Source organism: Microtus ochrogaster, unplaced genomic scaffold (assembly GCF_000317375.1).
Source record: "Microtus ochrogaster isolate Prairie Vole_2 unplaced genomic scaffold, MicOch1.0 UNK10, whole genome shotgun sequence".
NCBI lineage: Eukaryota > Metazoa > Chordata > Mammalia > Rodentia > Cricetidae > Microtus > Microtus ochrogaster.
The window spans coordinates 4,320,281-4,340,584 of NW_004949108.1; the positions used below are offsets into that span (position 1 = coordinate 4,320,281).

Sequence of the window (20,304 nt, forward strand, 5' to 3'; positions counted from 1 at the left end):
AAAAAAAAAAAAAAAAAAAAAAAAAAAAAAAAAAAGTGATTCACAATTTATCAAGAGTAGACTGAAGAAATGTATTAAACATTTAAACTAAAAGACCATCAAGGCTTGGTGCTTCTTAGCTTTATGTATTTTTAATTATGTAGCTGTATTAACATACTTGGCAAAGTATCCAACACCTTCACCTGTGCTTGGTTTTGCTGGTAATACAAAACTTTCTGTATGTGTATAATGTATACGTGCTCATGTGTGTGGGAAAGCCAGAGGCCAAGGCTGGGTACCTTTCTCTACTACCCTTATTTGAGACAGTCTCCCCCTGAACCTTGAGCTCAGCAACTGGCTAAACTAGCAGCCAGCACAGCCCAGGGATCCTTTTATCTCAGGTCTTCAGCACTAGTGTTGTAAGTATATACTAAAATATTTGGCCTTCTGTGGGAAGTGGGGATCTGAACTCAGATCCTCATGCTTGAGAAGTGAGTATCTTACCCACGAGTCATATCCCTAGATTCTCAGGTTATCTTTTTGACAAAAATAAGAATCATGCCGGGCGGTGGTGGCACACACCTTTAATCCCAGCACTTGGGAGGCAGAGGCAGTCGGATCTCTGGGAGTTCAAGGCTAGCCTGGTCTACAAGAGCTAGTTCCGGGACAGGCACCAAAGTTACAGAGAAACCCTGTCTCGAAAAACAAAAAAAAAAAAAAAAAAAAAAAAATAAGAATCATAAGGAAGAGCTAAGTTTGAGTCTCAGTGATGCCTTACAAAATAAATACTTCTGTAAGACTATGATGAATGGCATTCTCCCTTTAAAAATCACTGCTTATCCACAAATTTTGGCTGGCATACTGTTTTCTTTAAAAATAAACATTTGAAAAGGGGTACTTAATATTTTTAAACTGTCTGATGGAGAAGTATTTAATTAAGTGGATATAGAATCAACATTTATGACAAGTCTCTGGCCTTGTTTAAAGAACTATTAAAAGGTAAAATGAGAAACCAAAACACTGACTCATTTACCTTCAGGGAGAATAGGAAAAGGGTGGTAGTGACAGGACACAAGCTACCCTGCCTTGACCACACACTTTACATAGTCAGAACTGTCACAACCAGAGGAAGCTTCACATACTAAACAGTGAATGAAATACTGACACTGCCCCCATAACCACAGTGAAAGGCAGGAGAAAAAACAAATCCAAGGAGCTTTGGAAAACTAGCTATTTAGTTTTCTAGGAATCTTCAAGTCAAATATCAATGTTAGCAAGTCTATTCATTTTAGTAGTGGGGTCTAGCAATTATGAAATATGAAGCAATTTTAACCATACACTAGGGTTAAACAAGTAAAAAAGCAAAACAAAAAGCCTATAACTAGCTAATGAGAGCCAGAGTTGTACAGGAAAGAGGAAGACTATCCTCTCTGTGGTGATAGATTTCAAGCAGAGATATCAATGTGGCTCTTGACATACTATCTATAGAGACAGAACATGTGGCTTGACACTGGGTGTCTGTGACCCATGCCTTCCAGCTCTCTCCATCAAGTCTGATACTTAACACTGGCTGTGTATGATCCATGCCTCCTAGCTCTACCCACTGACTAAGCCTGAAAGCTATGTCACGTCAGGAGCAATGAGCCCATCTATCATCTATAGGTAAGTATCAATTCTCTAATAAAGGGAATCAGAGCTTCTTGAAATGCCTCTAGGGCTAAGGACAAACAAAACAGGCAAGTTTTTAATATTCTGTAGTATCAAAATCAAAGCAAATAAACTAAAGGGGACTACTGAGAGGACATGGAGCCAACCTAGGGAGCATTCATCAAGTAACAATCTTTGAGTCAAGTTCACATGTGTAAATAGAAAATGGCGTGGGTTCATAAATCACATGAATAATTAAATAACATGAAATATCACAACGTTGGAGCTTCAAAGTATGTCAGGTGACAGCAAGAAGAGTCGTATCTTAAGAGGTTTCACACAACAGGCTAAGAAGCTGGAACTTTAGTCAATTTGTTGTACCTACTGAAGAGGTCTGAGCTGGAGAACAAGGTTATTAGGCATTCATTTTCAAAAGGTTATTCACAATTACTCTGATTGCAGACTGGGGAGGTGGATAAAAGTGAGTGGTGTGCACAAGTGAGGACCTGAATTTGGATTCCTAGCAACCAAGTAAAGCCAGGCATGGCAGTATATGCCTGAAACTCCAGGCTAAAGAAGGAAGTATAGTGATAGACCCCAAGAACTTACTTATTGGCCAGCTAGTCTTGCCAAAAACAGTGAGTTCCAGGTACAATGAAAAGAGACCCTGTTTCAAAAAATAGAAACAATATGGAAGACTAGGGAGATGGCTCTGTGAGTAGGAGCACAATACGTGAATGTAACCTCAGCATTGGAGGGAAGGGGGAAATGGGTACAGATCCTGGGAGTTCACTGGCCGGCCAGCCTAGCTGAAATGGTGAACTCCAGTTCAGTGAGAGACCCTGTCTCAAGGTAATAAAGTAGCAAGTGATAGAAGACACCTGACCTCCACCACTGGGCCCCTCATGGAAGTGCACATGTATATACCATATACATACACATACTCATATATGCATATACCTAAACAAAATAAAATGGTGGAGAGAGAGGAAGACACCTGACATCCACTTCCAGCTTCCACCTATGTCCTCATGGGTAAGCAAACCTGCACACACATGCATATGCCACACATACACCCAAAAGTTACTTTAAATGTATTAAATGTTTACTAAATATATTTGAAGTTTTGTCATTGACAAAATAAAGAAGAGAGTTTACTGAAAACTTAAAATTCATCAATCAGGGAACCAGCTACCAAGGCCACAGTGGTCCTGAGGAAGCAAGCTCCACGGGAGCAGGAGCCAGGAGCCAATCCAGCCCCAGGACACAGGCAGACCAGGACTGAACCAGCGACCTGGTCCAGAGAGAGCAAATGCCACCGGAACAGGTACAGGGGAGTAAGCGCTGAGCGAGTGAGCAGAGCCAGAGACCTCTGAGGGTCCGGACGTGAATCTGGAACCTTCAAGGGAGTAGACCTAAGCCAGGACCCCTGTGGGTCTGGGCATTGGTCTGGGACATCAAAAGGAATAGGCAGGAACCTGAAACCTCTGCAGGTCTGAGTGTGAGTCTGGAACCTCTGAGGGAGTAAGCCTGAGCCAGATCCTCTGCCGTTCTAGGCACATCCAAGCCTGGGAGCTCCAAGGCAGTAGACTAGAGCCAGAGACCTTTGAAGGACCAACTCCATGCCATGGACTTCTGCACGAGTGGATCCAGACCAGGATTTACAGAAACAGGTCAAAGCTGGTAACCTAGGCCAAAGTAGGCCTGAGACAGCAAACTTCAAGGGAGCTGAACAAAGCCCAGGTGCACCGAGCTATCTCCAGTAACCAACAGGGTAACTAGAACTATGGCTATACCAAGTTGAAAAACCATCTGAGCTTTGGGTTCACTAGCACCTAGAAGATTAATCAACAGAATCTCAGACAGCCCCAACCACACCTATTAGAGGAAACAAACAAGTGGAAGACTTTTATAAGAACTTTAAATCTTTGAAGAAAGAAATTGAAGAAGACACCAGAAAGTAGAAAGATCTCCCATGCTCTTGGGTAGGCAGAATTAATATAGTAAAAATGGCGATCTTACCAAAAGCAATCTACAGATTCAATGCAATGCCCATCAAAATCCCAGCAAAATTCTTCACAGACCTCAAAAGAAAGGTACTCAACTTCATATGGAAAAGCAAAAAACTCAAGATAACCAAAATAATCCTGTACAATAAAAGAACTTATGGAGGCATCACAATCCCTGACTTCAATCTCTACTACAGAGCTACAGTACTGAAAAACAGCGTGGTATTGGCATAAAAACAGACAGGAGGACCAATGGAAGCGAATTGAAGACCTGGATATTAATCCACACACCTTCGAACAGCTGATTTTTAACAAAGAAGAAAAAGATATCGAAAGGAAAAAAGAAAGCATATTTAACAAATGGTGTTGGCATAATTGGGTATCAACATGTAGAAGAATGAAAATAGACCCATATCTATCATCATTCACAAAACTCAAGTCCAAATGGATCAAAGACCTCAACATAAAGCCAGCCACACTGAACCTTATAGAAGAGAAAGTGGGAAATACACTTGAACACACTGGCACAGGGAACCACTTCCTAAATAGAACCCCAGCAGCACAAACACTAAAACTATTAATAAATGGGACCTTCTAAAACTGAAAAGCTTCTGTAAAGCAAAGGACACAGTCAACAAGACAAAACAACAGCCTACAGAATGGGAAAAAACCCCACGCGGTCTGATCTCCAAAATATACAAAGAACTCAAGAAATTGGACACCAAAAGATCACATAATCCAATAAAAAAAAATGGAGTACAGACCTAAACAGAGAACTCTCAACAGAAGAATCTAAAATGGCTGAAAGACACTTAAGGAAATGTTCAACATCCTTAGTCATCAGAGAAATGCAAATCAAAACAACTCTGAGATTCCATCTTACACCTGTAAGAATAGCCAAGATCAAAAACACTGATGATAACTTATGCTGGAGAGGTTGTGGGGAAAAGAGAACACTTCTGCATTGCTGGGGGGAATGCAACCTGAGACAACCCCTTTGGATGTCAGTGTGGCGAGTTCTCAGAAAATTAGGAAACAACCTTCCTCAAGACCCAGGAATACCACTTTTGGGTATATATCCAAAGGATGCTCAATCGTGCCACAAGGACATGTGGTCAACTATGTTCATAGCAACATTGTTGGTCATAACCAGAATCTAAAAACAACCTAAATGCCCCTTGATCGAAGAATGGATAAGGAAAATGTGGTACATTTACATAATGGAGTACTACACAGCAAAAAAAAAAAAAAACCCAAAAAACAAAACAAAACAAAAAAAACCCCCAAAACCGACATCTTGAATTTTGCAGGAAAATGGATGGAGCTAGAAAACATTATTTTGAGTGAGGTAACCCCAACACAGAAAGACAATTATCACATGTACTCACTCATAGGTGGTTTTTAAACATAAAGCAAAGAAAGCCAGCCTACAAACCACAATCCCAGAGAATTTAAGACAACAATGAGGACACTAAGAGAGACTTACATAGATATAATCTACATGGGAAGTAAAAAGACAAGATCTCCTGAGTAAATTGGGAGCATGGGGCCCTTGGGGGAGGGTTGAAAGGGGAAGGGGAGAGGCAGGGAGGGGAGCAGAGAAAAATGTAGAGCTCAATAAAAATCAATTAAAAAATTCATCAATCAGAAGTCTTGGGATGTCTTGTAAACAATGAAAAAGCTTCCTATGAAGGTAGAAACAATTTAAACAAAACTCTTAGATTTACAAGTATTAAAAGGCCCTAGACTGACTTCATAGGCACCAGGCCTTCCAGTCCATTTGGAGAATTGGAACTGAGCACTGTTCCTACAAAGGTACACCTACCTCTTCCTGAGGCTCTGGGCCAGCACAGCACAGGAGTTACCCATCCTTGTGTTCCAACTAAACAGTTCAGTGTTCAGACTCAAACTTCCATCTGCCCTTAAATGTACAAACTTGCCTAGCTGGATTCCCATAGTTATTATTCCCATGGGTACTAATTATTTTATTACAGCTACACAGTTTTTTTTTCTTCCTCTGTCACCCTTATTATTAACTGAGTGATTGATAGGTGGGGCGGGAGGCAAACACACAAGCAGATGATTTGTAGGAGTTGGTTTTCTCCTTTTACCATGTGAATCCCAAGAAATCATCTCAAGTTATTAGGCTTGGTGGCATATGTCTATCTATATGTTGACAGACTATAAAAACATTAAGGGGTACATAGTCTCTATCAATTTATCTTCTTTCTTAAACAATCTCTGAAACATAAAAGCCATTCTTTTAGATGCACATCACCAGGCCAGAAGCTAGATTTGACCACTGAGCTCTAGTCTGTCTCTGATGTAGAAACAATAATAAAGGAAAAACCAAAAGTGATAGAGCCTCAAACCTACAACAGCATTTATCTAACAATTACTAAAGCTTCAAAAGTTCCATATAATTTTTAAAAAATCTATGTCTAAGGACACGTGAGTGCTTGTATAATGTACTGGTGGTGCTAGGTGTTCTGAAGGCTGTGAAAACCATATCAAAGGTGAAATTCAGTCTCCTGGAAAGACAGATTACTTACTAGCTACAAGTCATCTTCTAGACAATCCTATTCCATCAGGAATTAACAGTACAAAAAAGGACAAAAATGTAATCAAAACAAACCAGTATCATAATTAGCTATGAAGTTAATATTATTGAGTCATTAGCTATCTAGTAGCAAAATACCACAATGAATGACGACTCCATATTTATTTACCCTGTACAGAAGAGGTAGGGGGAAGCAGTGAACCATTTCTTTCCTTATTTTATATCATCTTCTTTCTCAAAGGGGGAAAAGAAAAAAACAGAAATAATGATGGTAGAAATACCCCTGAATTTTGTGGTCCAATAATACCTACCTAGGCCATTACTTTGATTGTAACAGATTCTTGTCAACATTCTATGAAGAGATAAATGAACTGAGGAATGATTTACTCTAGAAGTCAGTAAGTCACTAATAAAGTATTTTATATCTAAATGGTGGTTTTGTCTTGAAGTTGTTACACCATTATCAAAACTAAATCTATTTTCACTCAAAACCACAAAGTCCTGAATTGCAATTATTTGTTTCTTAAACACACACACACACAGAGCAGAAAACAAGGACTAGCAAGAAGGCACAGCAGGTAAAGGTGTTTGCTGAACAAGTCTGGTGACCTGACCTTGTCTCCAGAAGCCATGTAATGGTGGAAGGAGAAAACTGACTCCACATAGTAGTCTTCTGACCTTCACATGCACAACACAGCATGTGTATATACATTCTCTCTCCTTCATACACACAAACACAATAAATATGAATACATTTTGAAAACAAGCATTTGTTTACTGGCTTACTTACTTCATCCATTTTCATACACGTGCCAAAATCTGCTAATTTTAGATGTCCATGTTTATCCAAGAGCATGTTATCAGGCTTCACGTCCCTGTGGATTAAGCCCATGGAGTGTATTGCATCCAGTGCAAGCACTACTTCAGCAGTGTAAAACTTGGCCCATTTTTCAGGCACATCATAATTACTCATAAGGTTTACAAGGTCTCCACCTGGCATGTATTCCATCACCATGTACAGGTACCTGTCATCTTGAAAGGCACAAAAGAGCTGGAAAAGGGGAAGGAATAAAATTATACTAAAAACAAAGCCACGAACAAAACAAACCCTCAAATTATTACTTGTGAAAAACTGGAATACTTTATAACTAAAACAGAGTTAAAATTTTTGACACCTTTTACTTCTTGATCAGGCCCATTTAATAAAAAAAAAAAAAAAAAAAACAGCAGGCCAATTTTACATGGGTGTTTTTCTAGGATATTTTCTATAAAATATTCATACGAATGTTTTCCTCTCATGGAAAACACATTTTTAAAAAGATATAATAATAACAAAGAAGATAATAGTTTTTGAAAACTAAACAAACTATTGCTCATACCTTACACAGAAGAGAGCTGGGAGCAGGGATAGCTTAGAAACATCTAACAGATACCAATTTAACAGAAATAAGGCCCATTTCAATGAAAAAAAAAAACGAATGAATAATCAGTAGCCACGCTTGGAAGAGAACTAACTCCTCTTTTCTATTCTCCATCCCCTTATTCATGATAAGCAGTAAGCTGCACTGTCACCTGCTTCCAGGCTGCAGTGTGTTGCTACCAGACCCCAGGAAGATAGAGTAAGAGAAAGGGTATCTGTACAGCACCCCTAGTCCCTCTCCGGAAGTAAGCAAATAGAAAAAGTAGCACCCAGCATTTAAGATATAAAAGCTAGCTAGCAATACGCTTAAGTAATTGGCCAATCAGTGTTGTAATTAATATAATTTCTGTGTAATTATTTCAGTTCTGGACAGCCGAAAAACTAAGGAGCAGCCTCCTTCTACAACCCAGAGATTATGTCAATCAAGAGCGCCTTTCTTTCTCAGTTGGAATCTACTCGGCAGAACTAAAGATCAAAAGATACCAAAAGACAGAATGGTTAACTAGAAAATGCCAATGAACACACTGATAGGGAAGCAATTTAGATTTAAAACTAAAAATGGTATACTTTAATGCTCTCCTCTTTTCCCTTCTTTTTGAGACAAGGTTTCCTTATGTAGATCAAACAGAACTCAAACTTAGAAAGAATCCCTTCATGCAGCCTCCCAAGTACTGGGACGACAGCTGAGTCCACTACGCTAGCATTACTGTCATTCTTTACTCAAGCAAATTATCAGAGCTTGTAAGTTGCCACAGAAAAAATTAGTTTGAACCATACAGATCAGAATTTCTAAACAATGGCTTCATTGAGCCAGATAAAAACAAAAGGAGACTTAAGATTTAATCTCATTTCTAATTTTATTTTATGTATTTGGGTGTTTGGCCTGCATGTATATAAGTGCACTACACGAGTGTGTCCAGTATTTTTGGAGGTTAAAAGAGTATTGGATCCCTTGGAACTGGAGTTAGAGACATTTGTGAGGTGCCATGTATATGCTGATCAAACCCAGGTCTGGAAGAGCAACCTGGCTCTTATCTCTACAGAACCCCTCAACATCATTTTTAAAAGCAGCACTAATCACCTACATGGCTGGAAAAAAAAGAAAAAAGAAAAACAAATCTCTGCCAGGTGGTAGGTGGTGCACACTGCTCAATTCTAGCACTCAGGGGGGCAGACAGAGGTGGGTCTCTGTGAGTTCTAGGTCAGCTTGGTCTACAAATGGAATTCCGGGGCAGCCAGAACTGTTACACAGGGAATCTCTGTCTTGAAAACAAACAAACAAACAAACAAAATAATCTCCACGCTGCCTCTTTCAAGCAATGTGTGAAACTCCAGCTCATTTAAGCCCTTTAGAGCACACATTGGAATGTGGGTAATCTTACTCAACATCCTTGCTCAAAATTGTTTGTAGATTTCGATGCTGGAATTAAACAAATATCAAGTCAATTCTCTAATTCATAGTTAGTTATGAGGTGGAATCAGGTGTACTAAAATTAGATATTACAGAAAAATAGATAAAGGACTGTTGAGTGTTTAAGATGTTTACTGTAGAAAGCTATTCTCCCATTTAAGATAGACTGAGAATGTAACAGCATACTGGCTGATCACAGCAAATCTTTATATAAGGCAATTAAGAAGGAAATGGTTTCCAGTAATAGTTCTTATAATCAATTTAAGTAATCACTACATACCACGACTCTACAGATATACCACCAATGAACATTAAACAAGCATACTCAATCAGATCTAACAAAAAAATTGCATTTTTACTATGTAAACAAAACACAGAATGATTAACACATAAAACCCTCTTCTTGAATAGACAAAAAAAACCACAGACTTATAGAAATTAGCATGCTTACCTGAACCACCCAGGGACTGTTCGCAAAGGCCATAATATCTCTTTCTTCCCAGAAAAAAGCAGAATCTGATCTTTTTATCATTTCAAACTTACTAAGAAGCTTCATTGCATAAACCTTCTGTGATGCCTTATGACGAACCTGTGAATTTTTAAAAAGCCAAAAATGAGCAATACTTTAATTGACGAGGAGAATGCTGTTGTTGCAGTACTGTTAAGAACTAGCTGCAAGACAACTGACCCTTAGCCAAGTAAATGTATGTAAAACCATCTCAAAAACCAGCCCCCAAAACAAAAGTATAACACTTATGAGGAAAAACATTTATAAGTGGCAAATATTTCAGGAAACAGCGTTTTAAATCTAGTCAAATAAGCAATAATCTCATTTCAGCTAAGTAAAGCTTAATCTATAAAATTTCACTCCCTCAGTCAACCTAACTTATTTTTTTTTTTTAAAAAAAAAAAGATGCTATTTAACAGAAAATTTCCAGGAAATGTTTACTGGGGCTGGGGGGACATTTCTTTTAGTCTGAAACGTGTGTGTGTGTGTGTGTGTGTGTGTGTGTGTGTGTGTGTGTGTGTATCACTTATCTGAACATTAAGAATCTAATAGAGCCGGGCGGTGGTGGCGCACGCCTTTAATCCCAGCACTCGGGAGGCAGAGGCAGGCGGATCTCTGTGAGTTCGAGGCCAGCCTGGTCTACAGAGCTAGTTCCAGGACAGGCTCCAAAGCCACAGAGAAACCCTGTCTCGAAAAACCAAAAAAGAATCTAATAGATTAGTTTGCAACCTGATTTTATGAACTCATTCTTATTTTTTCTTAGTATCCTATTTAAAAGATTTCTAAGAAAAACAACCAACAATATAGTTATTTGATCAATTCTTACTTTGTTTAATAAATTTCTTCAGAGTAAGAATGACATCTATTTATAACCACTATTAATTCCCAAAACATAGCAAAGTATCACAAAGCCAAGAAATATACAGTCTAAAATATAACAGCTAACACAAACTAGATAATAATAATTGATATACAAAACTGAAATGCCCAAGGTTTATTCTTGCATGTATCTCTTTCCTACAGCAATTCTCAAGTTGGTAAATGGCTGTTCCATCATTCAAGCTGCACAAGCTAAAAATTCCTTTGTCAGATAATGATACAGTACAGCCTTTAACTTGTTTCTACATCCAGCCATGTCTGTTTATTCCCATTAATGCCAACTGAGTTCAAGATCTTTTACTCCAATTGCCAGCAAAATCTCAGTAGTTTTCCTCTTTTACATCCACTCAGTCTAATGAGTAACATAAACAAACCAATTCTGGTCACTCCACAGCTTGCTTCTTTCATATGAAGAGTCCTTTCCCCTGAGTTCAGTTCCTAACTTCCTTCAAACCCCAGTTCAAATACTACCTTCTCAGCAACACCAACTCTGATCAAGGTACTTGAGTCACTGGTTCCCTCTCCTGCTAGTTGTCCCTAATTCATTCTCTCTGCCTTGTTTTGCTGTTTCACTTTCTAATCTAACATTTTTTTTTTTTAAATGTAACTTGCCAGGTGGTGGTGGTGAACACCTTTAATCCCAGCACTTGGGAGGCTGAAGCAGAGGCAGGCGGATTTCTGTGAGTTCAAGGCCACCTTGGTCTACAGAGCTGGTTCTAGGTCAGCCACAGCAACACAGAGAAACTATGTTTCAAAGAAAAAGAAAAAAACAAAATGAAAAATCTTATTGTCCTCTATCTCTCAGCACCAGAATTTAATCCAATAGAAGATAAAATACCATTACAAAGTATGTGCCAAGCACTATGTGTTTGATACATTGCCTCAATTTTTGTTTTAGACCCAGTGGGTTATCCTTTGTACCTGTCAAAATGGCAAACACAAGGCAGAGAATTCAAGCTGCCTGCGGACTGAATGAGATGCACTCTGCATCCAGAGTCTGTACTGCTTTTATATCTGTAAACCCGCAATTAGCATAACCTGCCTCAAAGAGGTAGATTTCATGGTTTCATGCCCCCAATACCCAAGTCCACCTGCAGTTCTTTCCTTCTGAGAAGCTCACCAGCTTCTGGTCTTAGGGCTGAAGGAAGAAGCTAAGAAAAGAAGCTCTTGACCACAGTGCTGACTAGCCTAGGGCCATTTCATAACTTAAACCTTGCCCTATGTTCTTGTTTATAGTTGAAGCACAATTGTCCTTTAGTCCCTCTAACGGAAGAATGAACCTTTCTTCTCTATATAGTTTTCACTAGAAAACCCATCACTGTCCCTGACTCCACCTCTCACCCATGGACACTAGTTTCTTCTCCACTCAGCTGAAATAGGAATCTCAAAGAGGCTTTCATTGACTACCCAATTAAATCAAGAACCTCAATTAAGGTCGGCAGTAAATATTTTCTTAAAAACTGTAAAGGATCTCAGTACTGCCTCATAACTCCATTTGCTTTCTTCCTACAATCTGTTGGGTTTTTTTTTCTTTTGATGCTTATTACAGGCTCCCCAGTATGGACTTAGTAAGGACAGAGATTCTTTGTGCCTGTTTTGTCCCCTTCTAATGCCCAGTGATAAGTTCAACGCCAGTGCTGTCAAAAATAAAACAGATACTAAAATGATACCTGATGAGTGGATATATAAAAAATAATTCCTTGACTTTATGACTGACTGCCTAAAATTTCAGGATTTTGTTTTGTTTTTGAGAAAAGTTCTTACTATACAGCCCTGGCTGGTCTGGTACTTGCTTTGTAGACCGGGATAATCTTGAAGTTGGAGATATACCTGCCTCTTCCTCATGGAGTGATGGGATTAAAAGTGTATGCTACATTTGCCAGTTGATTTTCCAGTTTTAAGGAAGATTCAATAGTAATATTCTAGCTAACTCTTGCTAAATGTTATCTACATCTAGAATCCTATTTTTATTGATTAAAAGTGAAATAAATCAAAAGAATGCTCACATCTTTCCCAGAAGAAACTGGGAAGAAAATAGAATAATTTGCAAATCGAATACTACATAAATATAATAAAAATTTAAAAATCATAAAATGTTTTATTTAATACAGAACATTTTTTCTCCTAACAAAACCAAGTAATTTTATTTGAGTTTTAACAAATCTCTTATAAAATGACAATTCCTAGCACAATCAATATAAGCAATCATCACTTAAAATCATATCCTTCTGATTATAATGGCACAGAAGGAACCAGCTAGCCCTCCCACTATAAACTACCATCAAATAGTATTAAGGCAACAGTTTCTACCAAAGCTTTGTAAAATGAGCAGCACATAATTATAACTAACTCATTACGTCTACTCTATAATGGCCTACAAACAGTTTAAAACAACATCTCAATTGGTGTACAGCAATAGCTTCCTAAGCAGAGCATAGTGACACTGCTGAATTGTGGGGAAGTGGCAAAGGGAGGCGGCTGGTCCACCAAGATTAGAAAGCAAATGAAATGAGGAGCTGGGTTCTGCTGTAGGTAAAGCACAGAAGTCACCTGAGAGAAAATATCCCAGGTTTACTAGAGCAACTATGACAGGTTTGATAGCAGGACAAAAACACAAGCAAACTGAAGAATACCTTGCAAATTTCCTGAACATGCATGCAGCTGATACACCTTAGAGTACAAACTATAAACAAACAAACAAAACAGTGGTTGTCAACCTTCCTTATGCTGTGACCCTTTAATATAGTTAGCCATGCTGTGGTGACCCCTGACCACACAATTATTTTCCTTACTACTTCATAACTATAATTTCTGTTAGTTACAAATTGTAACGTAAATATCTGATATGTGACCCCTGTGAAAGGGTCATCCAACCCCCAAAAGGTCGCAACCCACAGTTTGAGAAAGGCCTGTTCTACTACTACTTAACAAAACCTAACAGCAAATCTAACCATCAGAAGGGGGCAGTTTAGCTAGAGGTTGAGCTGAGCCCTACTCAGGAAAAAGGGCTTGATAGCAACAATACTTGCTCTTTCCACACATCTAATCTGACAAAGTTTAAAACAGTCCACAAATTAATGATGACCAACCAGTAAGCCACTGAACAGATCATAGGAATGAAAGCCAACATTCTTCAAAGAAATTAACTCAAACCTCAAAAACTCTACCCCATGTCCATAAAATCTAGCCAACAACTTAAAACTTAGGAAGAGACAAAAAGGAAAGCATGACTTGTTATCAAGAAAAAAGCAGGGGCTGGAGAGATGGCTCAGAGGTTAAGAGCACTGCCTGCTCTTCCAAAGGTCCTGAGTTCAATTCCCAACAACCACATTGTGGCTTACAACCATCTGTAATGGGGTCTGGTGCCCTCTTCTGGCCTGCAGGCATACACACAGACAGAATATTGTATACATAATAAATAAATAAATATTAAAAAGAAAAAGAAAAAAACAGCCAAAAGAAATGACTCCCAAAGGTGTTAGGTTAGCTTTAAGGTTTTTTTTTTTAAATAAATTAAGCAAAAATAGCTCTCAGAAATATGCTTAAATAAAAAATGCATGTAATAGAAATATAAAAATAAATTAGAAATTCTATCACTGAAAAATAAATACAGTAACAAATGAAAACTCAGAAGGTTTTAACAAACATTGATTTATAAATGAGAAATTCCAGCCAGGCACATACTTTTAATCCCAACACTTGAGAAGTAGAGGCAGGTAGATCCTTTGAGCTCAAGGCCAGCCTGGTCTACAGAGTTCCAGGAAAGCCAAGGCTACACAGAGAAATCATGTCTCAAAATATTGAAGAGAGAGTGAGATAAATTTGAACACAAGTAAATTTGAAAACTAAAGACAAAATGAGTAAATTAAAGAGATTGGACTCAGTGGCATCCAAGGTAATTTTAAGCTGTCTAAAATATATGTAAAAATATAAAGGACTAAATATACTCATTAATGAATTGTCAAAAAAATTAAAAAGCAAGTATAAACTTATATGGTTTAGATATAAATCAGATAGGCTGAAGATTAAAGTAAAAGCAAGTTAATTTGTCCTGGAAAACAGCAAGGATAAAGTTATAATAGAAATGTAAATAGCTGCTGTGGGACAATGGTTTTACCCTGTGAAGATTTGTTTCTTGTGCTTGTTTAATAGAATGCTGATTGGCCAGTAGCCAGGCAGGAAGTATAGGAGGGGCAACCAGGCAAGAAGTAGAGGCAGGGCAATGAGAACAAGAGAATTCTGGGAGGAGGAAAGAGTCAGTCTGCAGTAATCACCCAGATGCAGAGCAAGATATAACTGCTTTGCCGAAAAAGGTACCAAGCCACTTGGCTAACACAGACAAGAATTATGGGCTAATAAAAGTTATGAGTTAATAAGAAGCCTGAGCTAATAGGCCAATCAGTTTATAATTAATGTAGACCTCTGTGCATTTCTTTGGGACTGAATGGCTGCAGGACCAGGCGGGACAAAAACCTCGGTCAACAAATAGTGAAGCAGATTTACAGCAAAGACAGTCTTTTATCTGAATAAAAGAGATAATACATCAAGACATAAGAGAGCCAGGAGTATTAGTACACATCTTTAAACCCCAGCACTCTAGAGGCAGAGTGGTCTTTATGAGTTGCAGGCCAACCTGCACTACATACATATTAAGCCCCACACTAATAGGGGAAGAGGGACATAATTCAAAATGTATGCATATTAAATATATGAACTTGGAAAATTCACGAAGCAAAAACTAACAGAACTAGAGAAAGAAAACTACAAATCTATTTTCAGCTGAAAGATTTAATACTCCATGTCAGTAATTTGATAGAATATGTAAAACATTACTATATCATTTCGCCTTTTAAAATGTTTTGAAATTTGAAGTATTCTGAAATGCTGTAACTGTACATAAAAAAATTTAACTGCAATGAGCCAACCATGTGACAACAATTACTGTAGCTTATATTCATCTTCTGTATCATGTTCTTAGGCTGTAATAATAATTCTTTACAAGATCTGCAGAGTGATATAAAATTTATAGAACACTGAAAATAAATGCACCAGAAAGAAATATGGAAACAAAGGGCAGAATTCAGGATTAAAGAATGACAGCTGTAAAGCTAGAAACACTACCACAGTGGACGTTGCTTTCTAACCGGCTTGTGTTCAATTACCAGATTATCTCGAAGTAAATAAACATAAAAAACTATGAACAAATTTTTAGAAGTTGCTAAGGCACTCTCTGCTATGCATATTTACGCCATTTTTCAAGCCTTCATTTACTCTAAAAACAAACTCAATTTTGAATGTTCTCTAACTTCATTAGAGAAAGCAAAACAAAGAGCATTAAGAGTCAATTAACTTGCTATTTTTTTATTATTTATACTTAAGACCATGACATACACAATTCTGAGAATTTTGCTGTCTAGTGGAGCTAAGAACAGAGGCTAAAAGGGATCTATTAACTGGTGGAAAGTGGATAACCGTTCATCTGAATAAAAAGGCTACACTATAGATGACTTCTGAGGTCATCTTTGGTTGGTGCAAGTTACTCTCCAGTTTACTAAAATCCTGCATGCTTTGGTGGTCTTACACATGTGCTGCCTGCATCTTTCAACAGAAGCATGACTTTACTATGAAGTGTCCAAAGGTTGGCACAATGCTGAACTGTTCACTTCAACAAATTCAATACATTGCTATCTCTATCCATGCAGTATTACAAGACTTGGAATGAACACATTAAAAATATTTTGACTCTCAGGCTGAATTTCATTTAAATTCTTGACTAGGACGATTGCTGGCTCACAGCACAGGATGGGGACCAGAGCTTCTCATCTCTGACATAACTCACAGACATTAGTCTTATTCATGCCGAATGTCTACACCATACCTTTTAAATTCATTAGCAGTGATGTGACAAAGGAGCACAATAAAGTGCTGCTACTTTAGGAAAGATGGTTTCCACTTATCTTCCTTTGAGGATGTCTCTGAGTTATTCTATCATAATTTCCCTCAGCATCTCTGTAGATTCCCCTTTATTCTCCAGCTCCTTTTCTATTCAATATAGATGGACAGATACACAAACAGTCAGACATAGTAGCTATTCATTATCATGCTGAACAGAGTAATGTTTAAAAACATGGATTCATATTAATCAAACCTGGGCAAAGAGAGAGATATTTATGAGCTAGATGGCCAATTTACTAAATTCCTCTAAATTTCACAACAAAGATAAAATGAGAGATAATGACTATAAATTTAGCATACAAAATACAGTCAATAACAACATTAGTTAACTTTACCATGGACAAATGAAATAAGGCTCAACAGTTCTATTTGTTACAGAAAAGACAGTTAAATTCCTCACTTTTAATCTTAAAAATACATGAGTATAACACACCATCCAACTGAGTGTATATGTATGGAGGAGGAACAAACACACAAACACAAACACTCTCTCTCTCTCTCTCTCTCTCTCTCTCTCTCAAGAAAAAGGATGGGAGGGCTGAAACTAGCCATGGTTATACCCTAGCTGATGAAGTTTAAGAAATATATCTTAACTTAAAAGATAAAAGAAAAGAAGGGTCTTTTCTCCCCCTTATATGTTCTATAGTTAAGATGTATTTCTTTTTAAGACAGACAGACTTAAACAGGTGAGGTGCTCCTAAACGAAGCCAGAGAGCATGCTTAGGATATTCTTGGAACCCTGTGAACAATTCTGAAAATCACTCTACCTAGGGCACGTCAGTTGATGCTATCAAGTTTATTTTTATTTTTATAAAATAAAATCATATTTTATAAGAAAATCCATTGTGTATATTAGACTAGCCTGATAATAATGAAGCCTTCACTAAAGTGCAAGTAAAACAATGTCCTCATGCATACAAGAATTTATGAAAACATGAGAGGCAGAGAGATAAATTTTGCAGCTCAGAAATAATCTTATGAAGAGTAAAGGTCCAACTTTACATTTAAAAAAAATCAAGAATCTGAGTTTACATGAAGATTATTAGAAAATCACACACACGCACATACATACTGTGGAATATTATGTTAAGGTGTATCACATTTGTTTATGCTGTGGAATATTTAATGATGCAAAGATGTGTTCCATTCTTTTATGTTGCATTTAACTCTGTGAAGTTGTGTTACTTTGCCTGTCTAAAACATCTGATTGGTCTAATAAAAGAACTGAACTGAACAGTCAATAGCAAAGCAGGAGAACGGATAGGTGGGGCTGGAGGCAGAAAGAATAAATAGAAGAAGAAGGATTGGGAAGCAAGAGTTCAAGGAATGAGAAAAGAAAGGGCTAGCCACTCAGCTACACAGCCAGACATGGAGTAAGAAGGAAAGAAGTTATATAGAAATAAGAGAAAAGAGGCAAAAGGTAGATGAGATAAATTAAGCTTGCTAGAAATTAGCCAAGTTAAGGCCGGATATTCATAAAAAAGAATAAGCCTCCATGTGTATTTATTTGGGAGCTGGGTGGTAGGACCCCAAAAGAGCAAAAAGTAAAAAAGCAACCAATAACACATACACATGCATACAATGCAATAATGAGCAGCCAATGGCTATATGGGAAGGGTTGTTCTCTTCTCTATGCTTCTCTAAGGATATTCTACATATGCTGTGTACTTTACTAAAGAAGGTAATATCCCCAGGTATGAATGAATCTTTTCAGATGAATAGCTATCTTACAATTACTGGCAAGAAGGCCAAAATACTTGAAAGACACAGTTCTTTAAAACACACACACATAAGGAATCAAAATATCAACATATCAACTACAACCATAATATGATAAATAAAGCAACATTAATTAAAGCCACAGAGAAGAAATTTCACCCTTATAGAAGGTTAAAACAAAAGAAATGGTAACTACCTAAGTTCTCTTTTAAAGTGAGCACTGAGACACAGAGTCAAACTACAGGATGAAAAGGCATACAGGAAAAAGAGCATGCTCTGAGCATCTGGCCTAGAATGAACCTGAGAAAGGAGGCATTTAAAGGTGCTTCTTTTTAATTATCTATTTATAAAGAAGCACTGAAGTGATTGCAGTACCTCCAGAGCCAGAAGAGAGCAGCAGGTCTTCTGGAGCTGGAGTGACAGATGCTTGTGAGTCAAGGGGCATCCTCAGCTTCACACTCCACACTCTCACCTGCTAAGCATCTCTCCAGCCCCATGAATGCTGGCATTTCAAGAGATCCTAGCAGGCCAGAATAAAGGAGTCATACTAATTTAGTCAACTAAGCAGTAAGGGGTCCATTTAGAGGTATCTGCATTAGTTACATCAGATCTAGAATTGTCTTTCCTCAACATAGGGACAGGCAGAAAAACCAACTTGTAAGATGATATATATATATATATATATCCCCTAAGCTTACTCAATATGCCCAAACCAGGAGTGGGAATAGACATGGTACCTAAGGGTATAAAAGTATGAGGAAATGTCTGCCAAATAGTACTATCAGTCCAGCTGAGCATACACAGAAGAATAGGCAGACCATTTAATAAGCATGGTCTCGATAGTCTCTCCATGAGCATTTCACAACTTGAGACCATTACTCCAGTGAAACACCGAGCAGAAGTGGAATAGAGAGCAGGTATTCATATATGACTGAGTAATGGGAAAGCAGCTTTGAAAAGCAATGAATACCGAAAAAAGAAAAGTGTAGACTAAAGTAGTATGAAGGCAGAAACTAAGATTTTCTTTAAAAAAAAAAAAACATAAGGGAGGAAGGAAAAGAGACATTAATTGTGACTCTATGTCTTAAGGGAAACAAGTGCCCTTTTAACTGTTGAACCATCTCTTCGGTCACTATTTTATTTTAATTATTATTACTGTGCGATGTTTTTGGGGTGGGGGGAGGGTGCCAGAGCACATATGTGTAGCACGAATAATAAAAACCCAGAGACAGATATTTGGGTTCAATTTGAAGACCAGAAAAGCAAAGCAGCCAAGCCACTAGAGAAGTCTTACCTCTACCAAGGCTGGGCGACCGCAGACTAAGGAGACTAAGCCTCTCTCTCCTCCCATTTTACATTCCCTCTAGGGCTGGGATTAAAAGTATATGACTCCCTAGTACTGGGATTAAAGGGGTGAGGTATCACCACCTGGGTTTGTTTCTGCATTGATCTTGTGTAGCCCTGGGTGTCTTTGAACTCACAGATATTCAGCTGCCTCTGTCTCACAAATCCTGATATTAAAGATGTGTACCACCACCGCCTGACCTCTAGTGGCTTAGCTTTTTCCTTCTGATCTTTAGGCAAGCTTTATTTATTAAAACATAAACAAAATATCACTATATACATGCAGAGATAAGAAGGCAACTTCTTATAAGTTAAGAAGCCTCTCTGCTACCATTTTTATACAAGTTCAAAGGATTGAATTTAGGTTACCCGCTTTATCTACTGAGCTATCTTGCAAGCCAGGCTTTTGTTTTTGTTTTTGCTTTTGTTTTTTCAAGACAGGGTTTCTCCTTGTAGCCCTTGCTGTCCTGGACTCACTCTGTAAACTATGTTAGCCTCGAACTCAAAAATCTACCTACCTCTGCCTCCCAAGTGCTGAGATTAAGGATGTGTGCTGCCACCAACACCACTGGGCTGCCAGGGAAGATTTTAACTGATACTTTTGCAAGTGTCAAATAATCTCAAATGTTTTTAATCATCGAAATAAAGAATACCAATAAGCTGGTTCCCAAACTTCACACGAACTGATATGAAATTTCTGTTGTTTTTCAGGAAGCCTTGTATTGCCATGGTGGCCCCACAAAAATAATATACATATGCACATCTAAAACTCAGATAAGCGGGCGATGGTGGCGCACGCCTTTAATCCCAGCACTCGGGAGGCAGAGGCAGGCGGATCTCTGTGAGTTCGAGACCAGCCTGGTCTACAAGAGC

At 38.0% G+C, this 20,304-nt stretch overlaps 1 protein-coding gene across 4 annotated transcripts in view; it reads right to left on the minus strand.

Annotated features, from left to right (window-relative positions):
• Rock2 (Rho associated coiled-coil containing protein kinase 2) overlaps window positions 1–20,304 on the minus strand; it is a 103,502-nt gene that overhangs the window by 40,144 nt on the left and 43,054 nt on the right. For all 4 annotated transcript variants that reach the window (XR_003378637.1, XM_005366527.2, XM_026788935.1 and 1 more), the window contains exons 4-5: window positions 9,478–9,615; window positions 6,986–7,246 (exon numbers count right to left, since the gene is read on the minus strand). Coding sequence is in view for 3 of the 4 variants with exons in the window: in XM_005366527.2 (XP_005366584.1) it covers window positions 6,986–7,246; window positions 9,478–9,615 (399 nt within the window). In the remaining variant the exon portion in view is untranslated. The remainder of the gene's footprint in view (window positions 1–6,985; window positions 7,247–9,477; window positions 9,616–20,304) is intronic.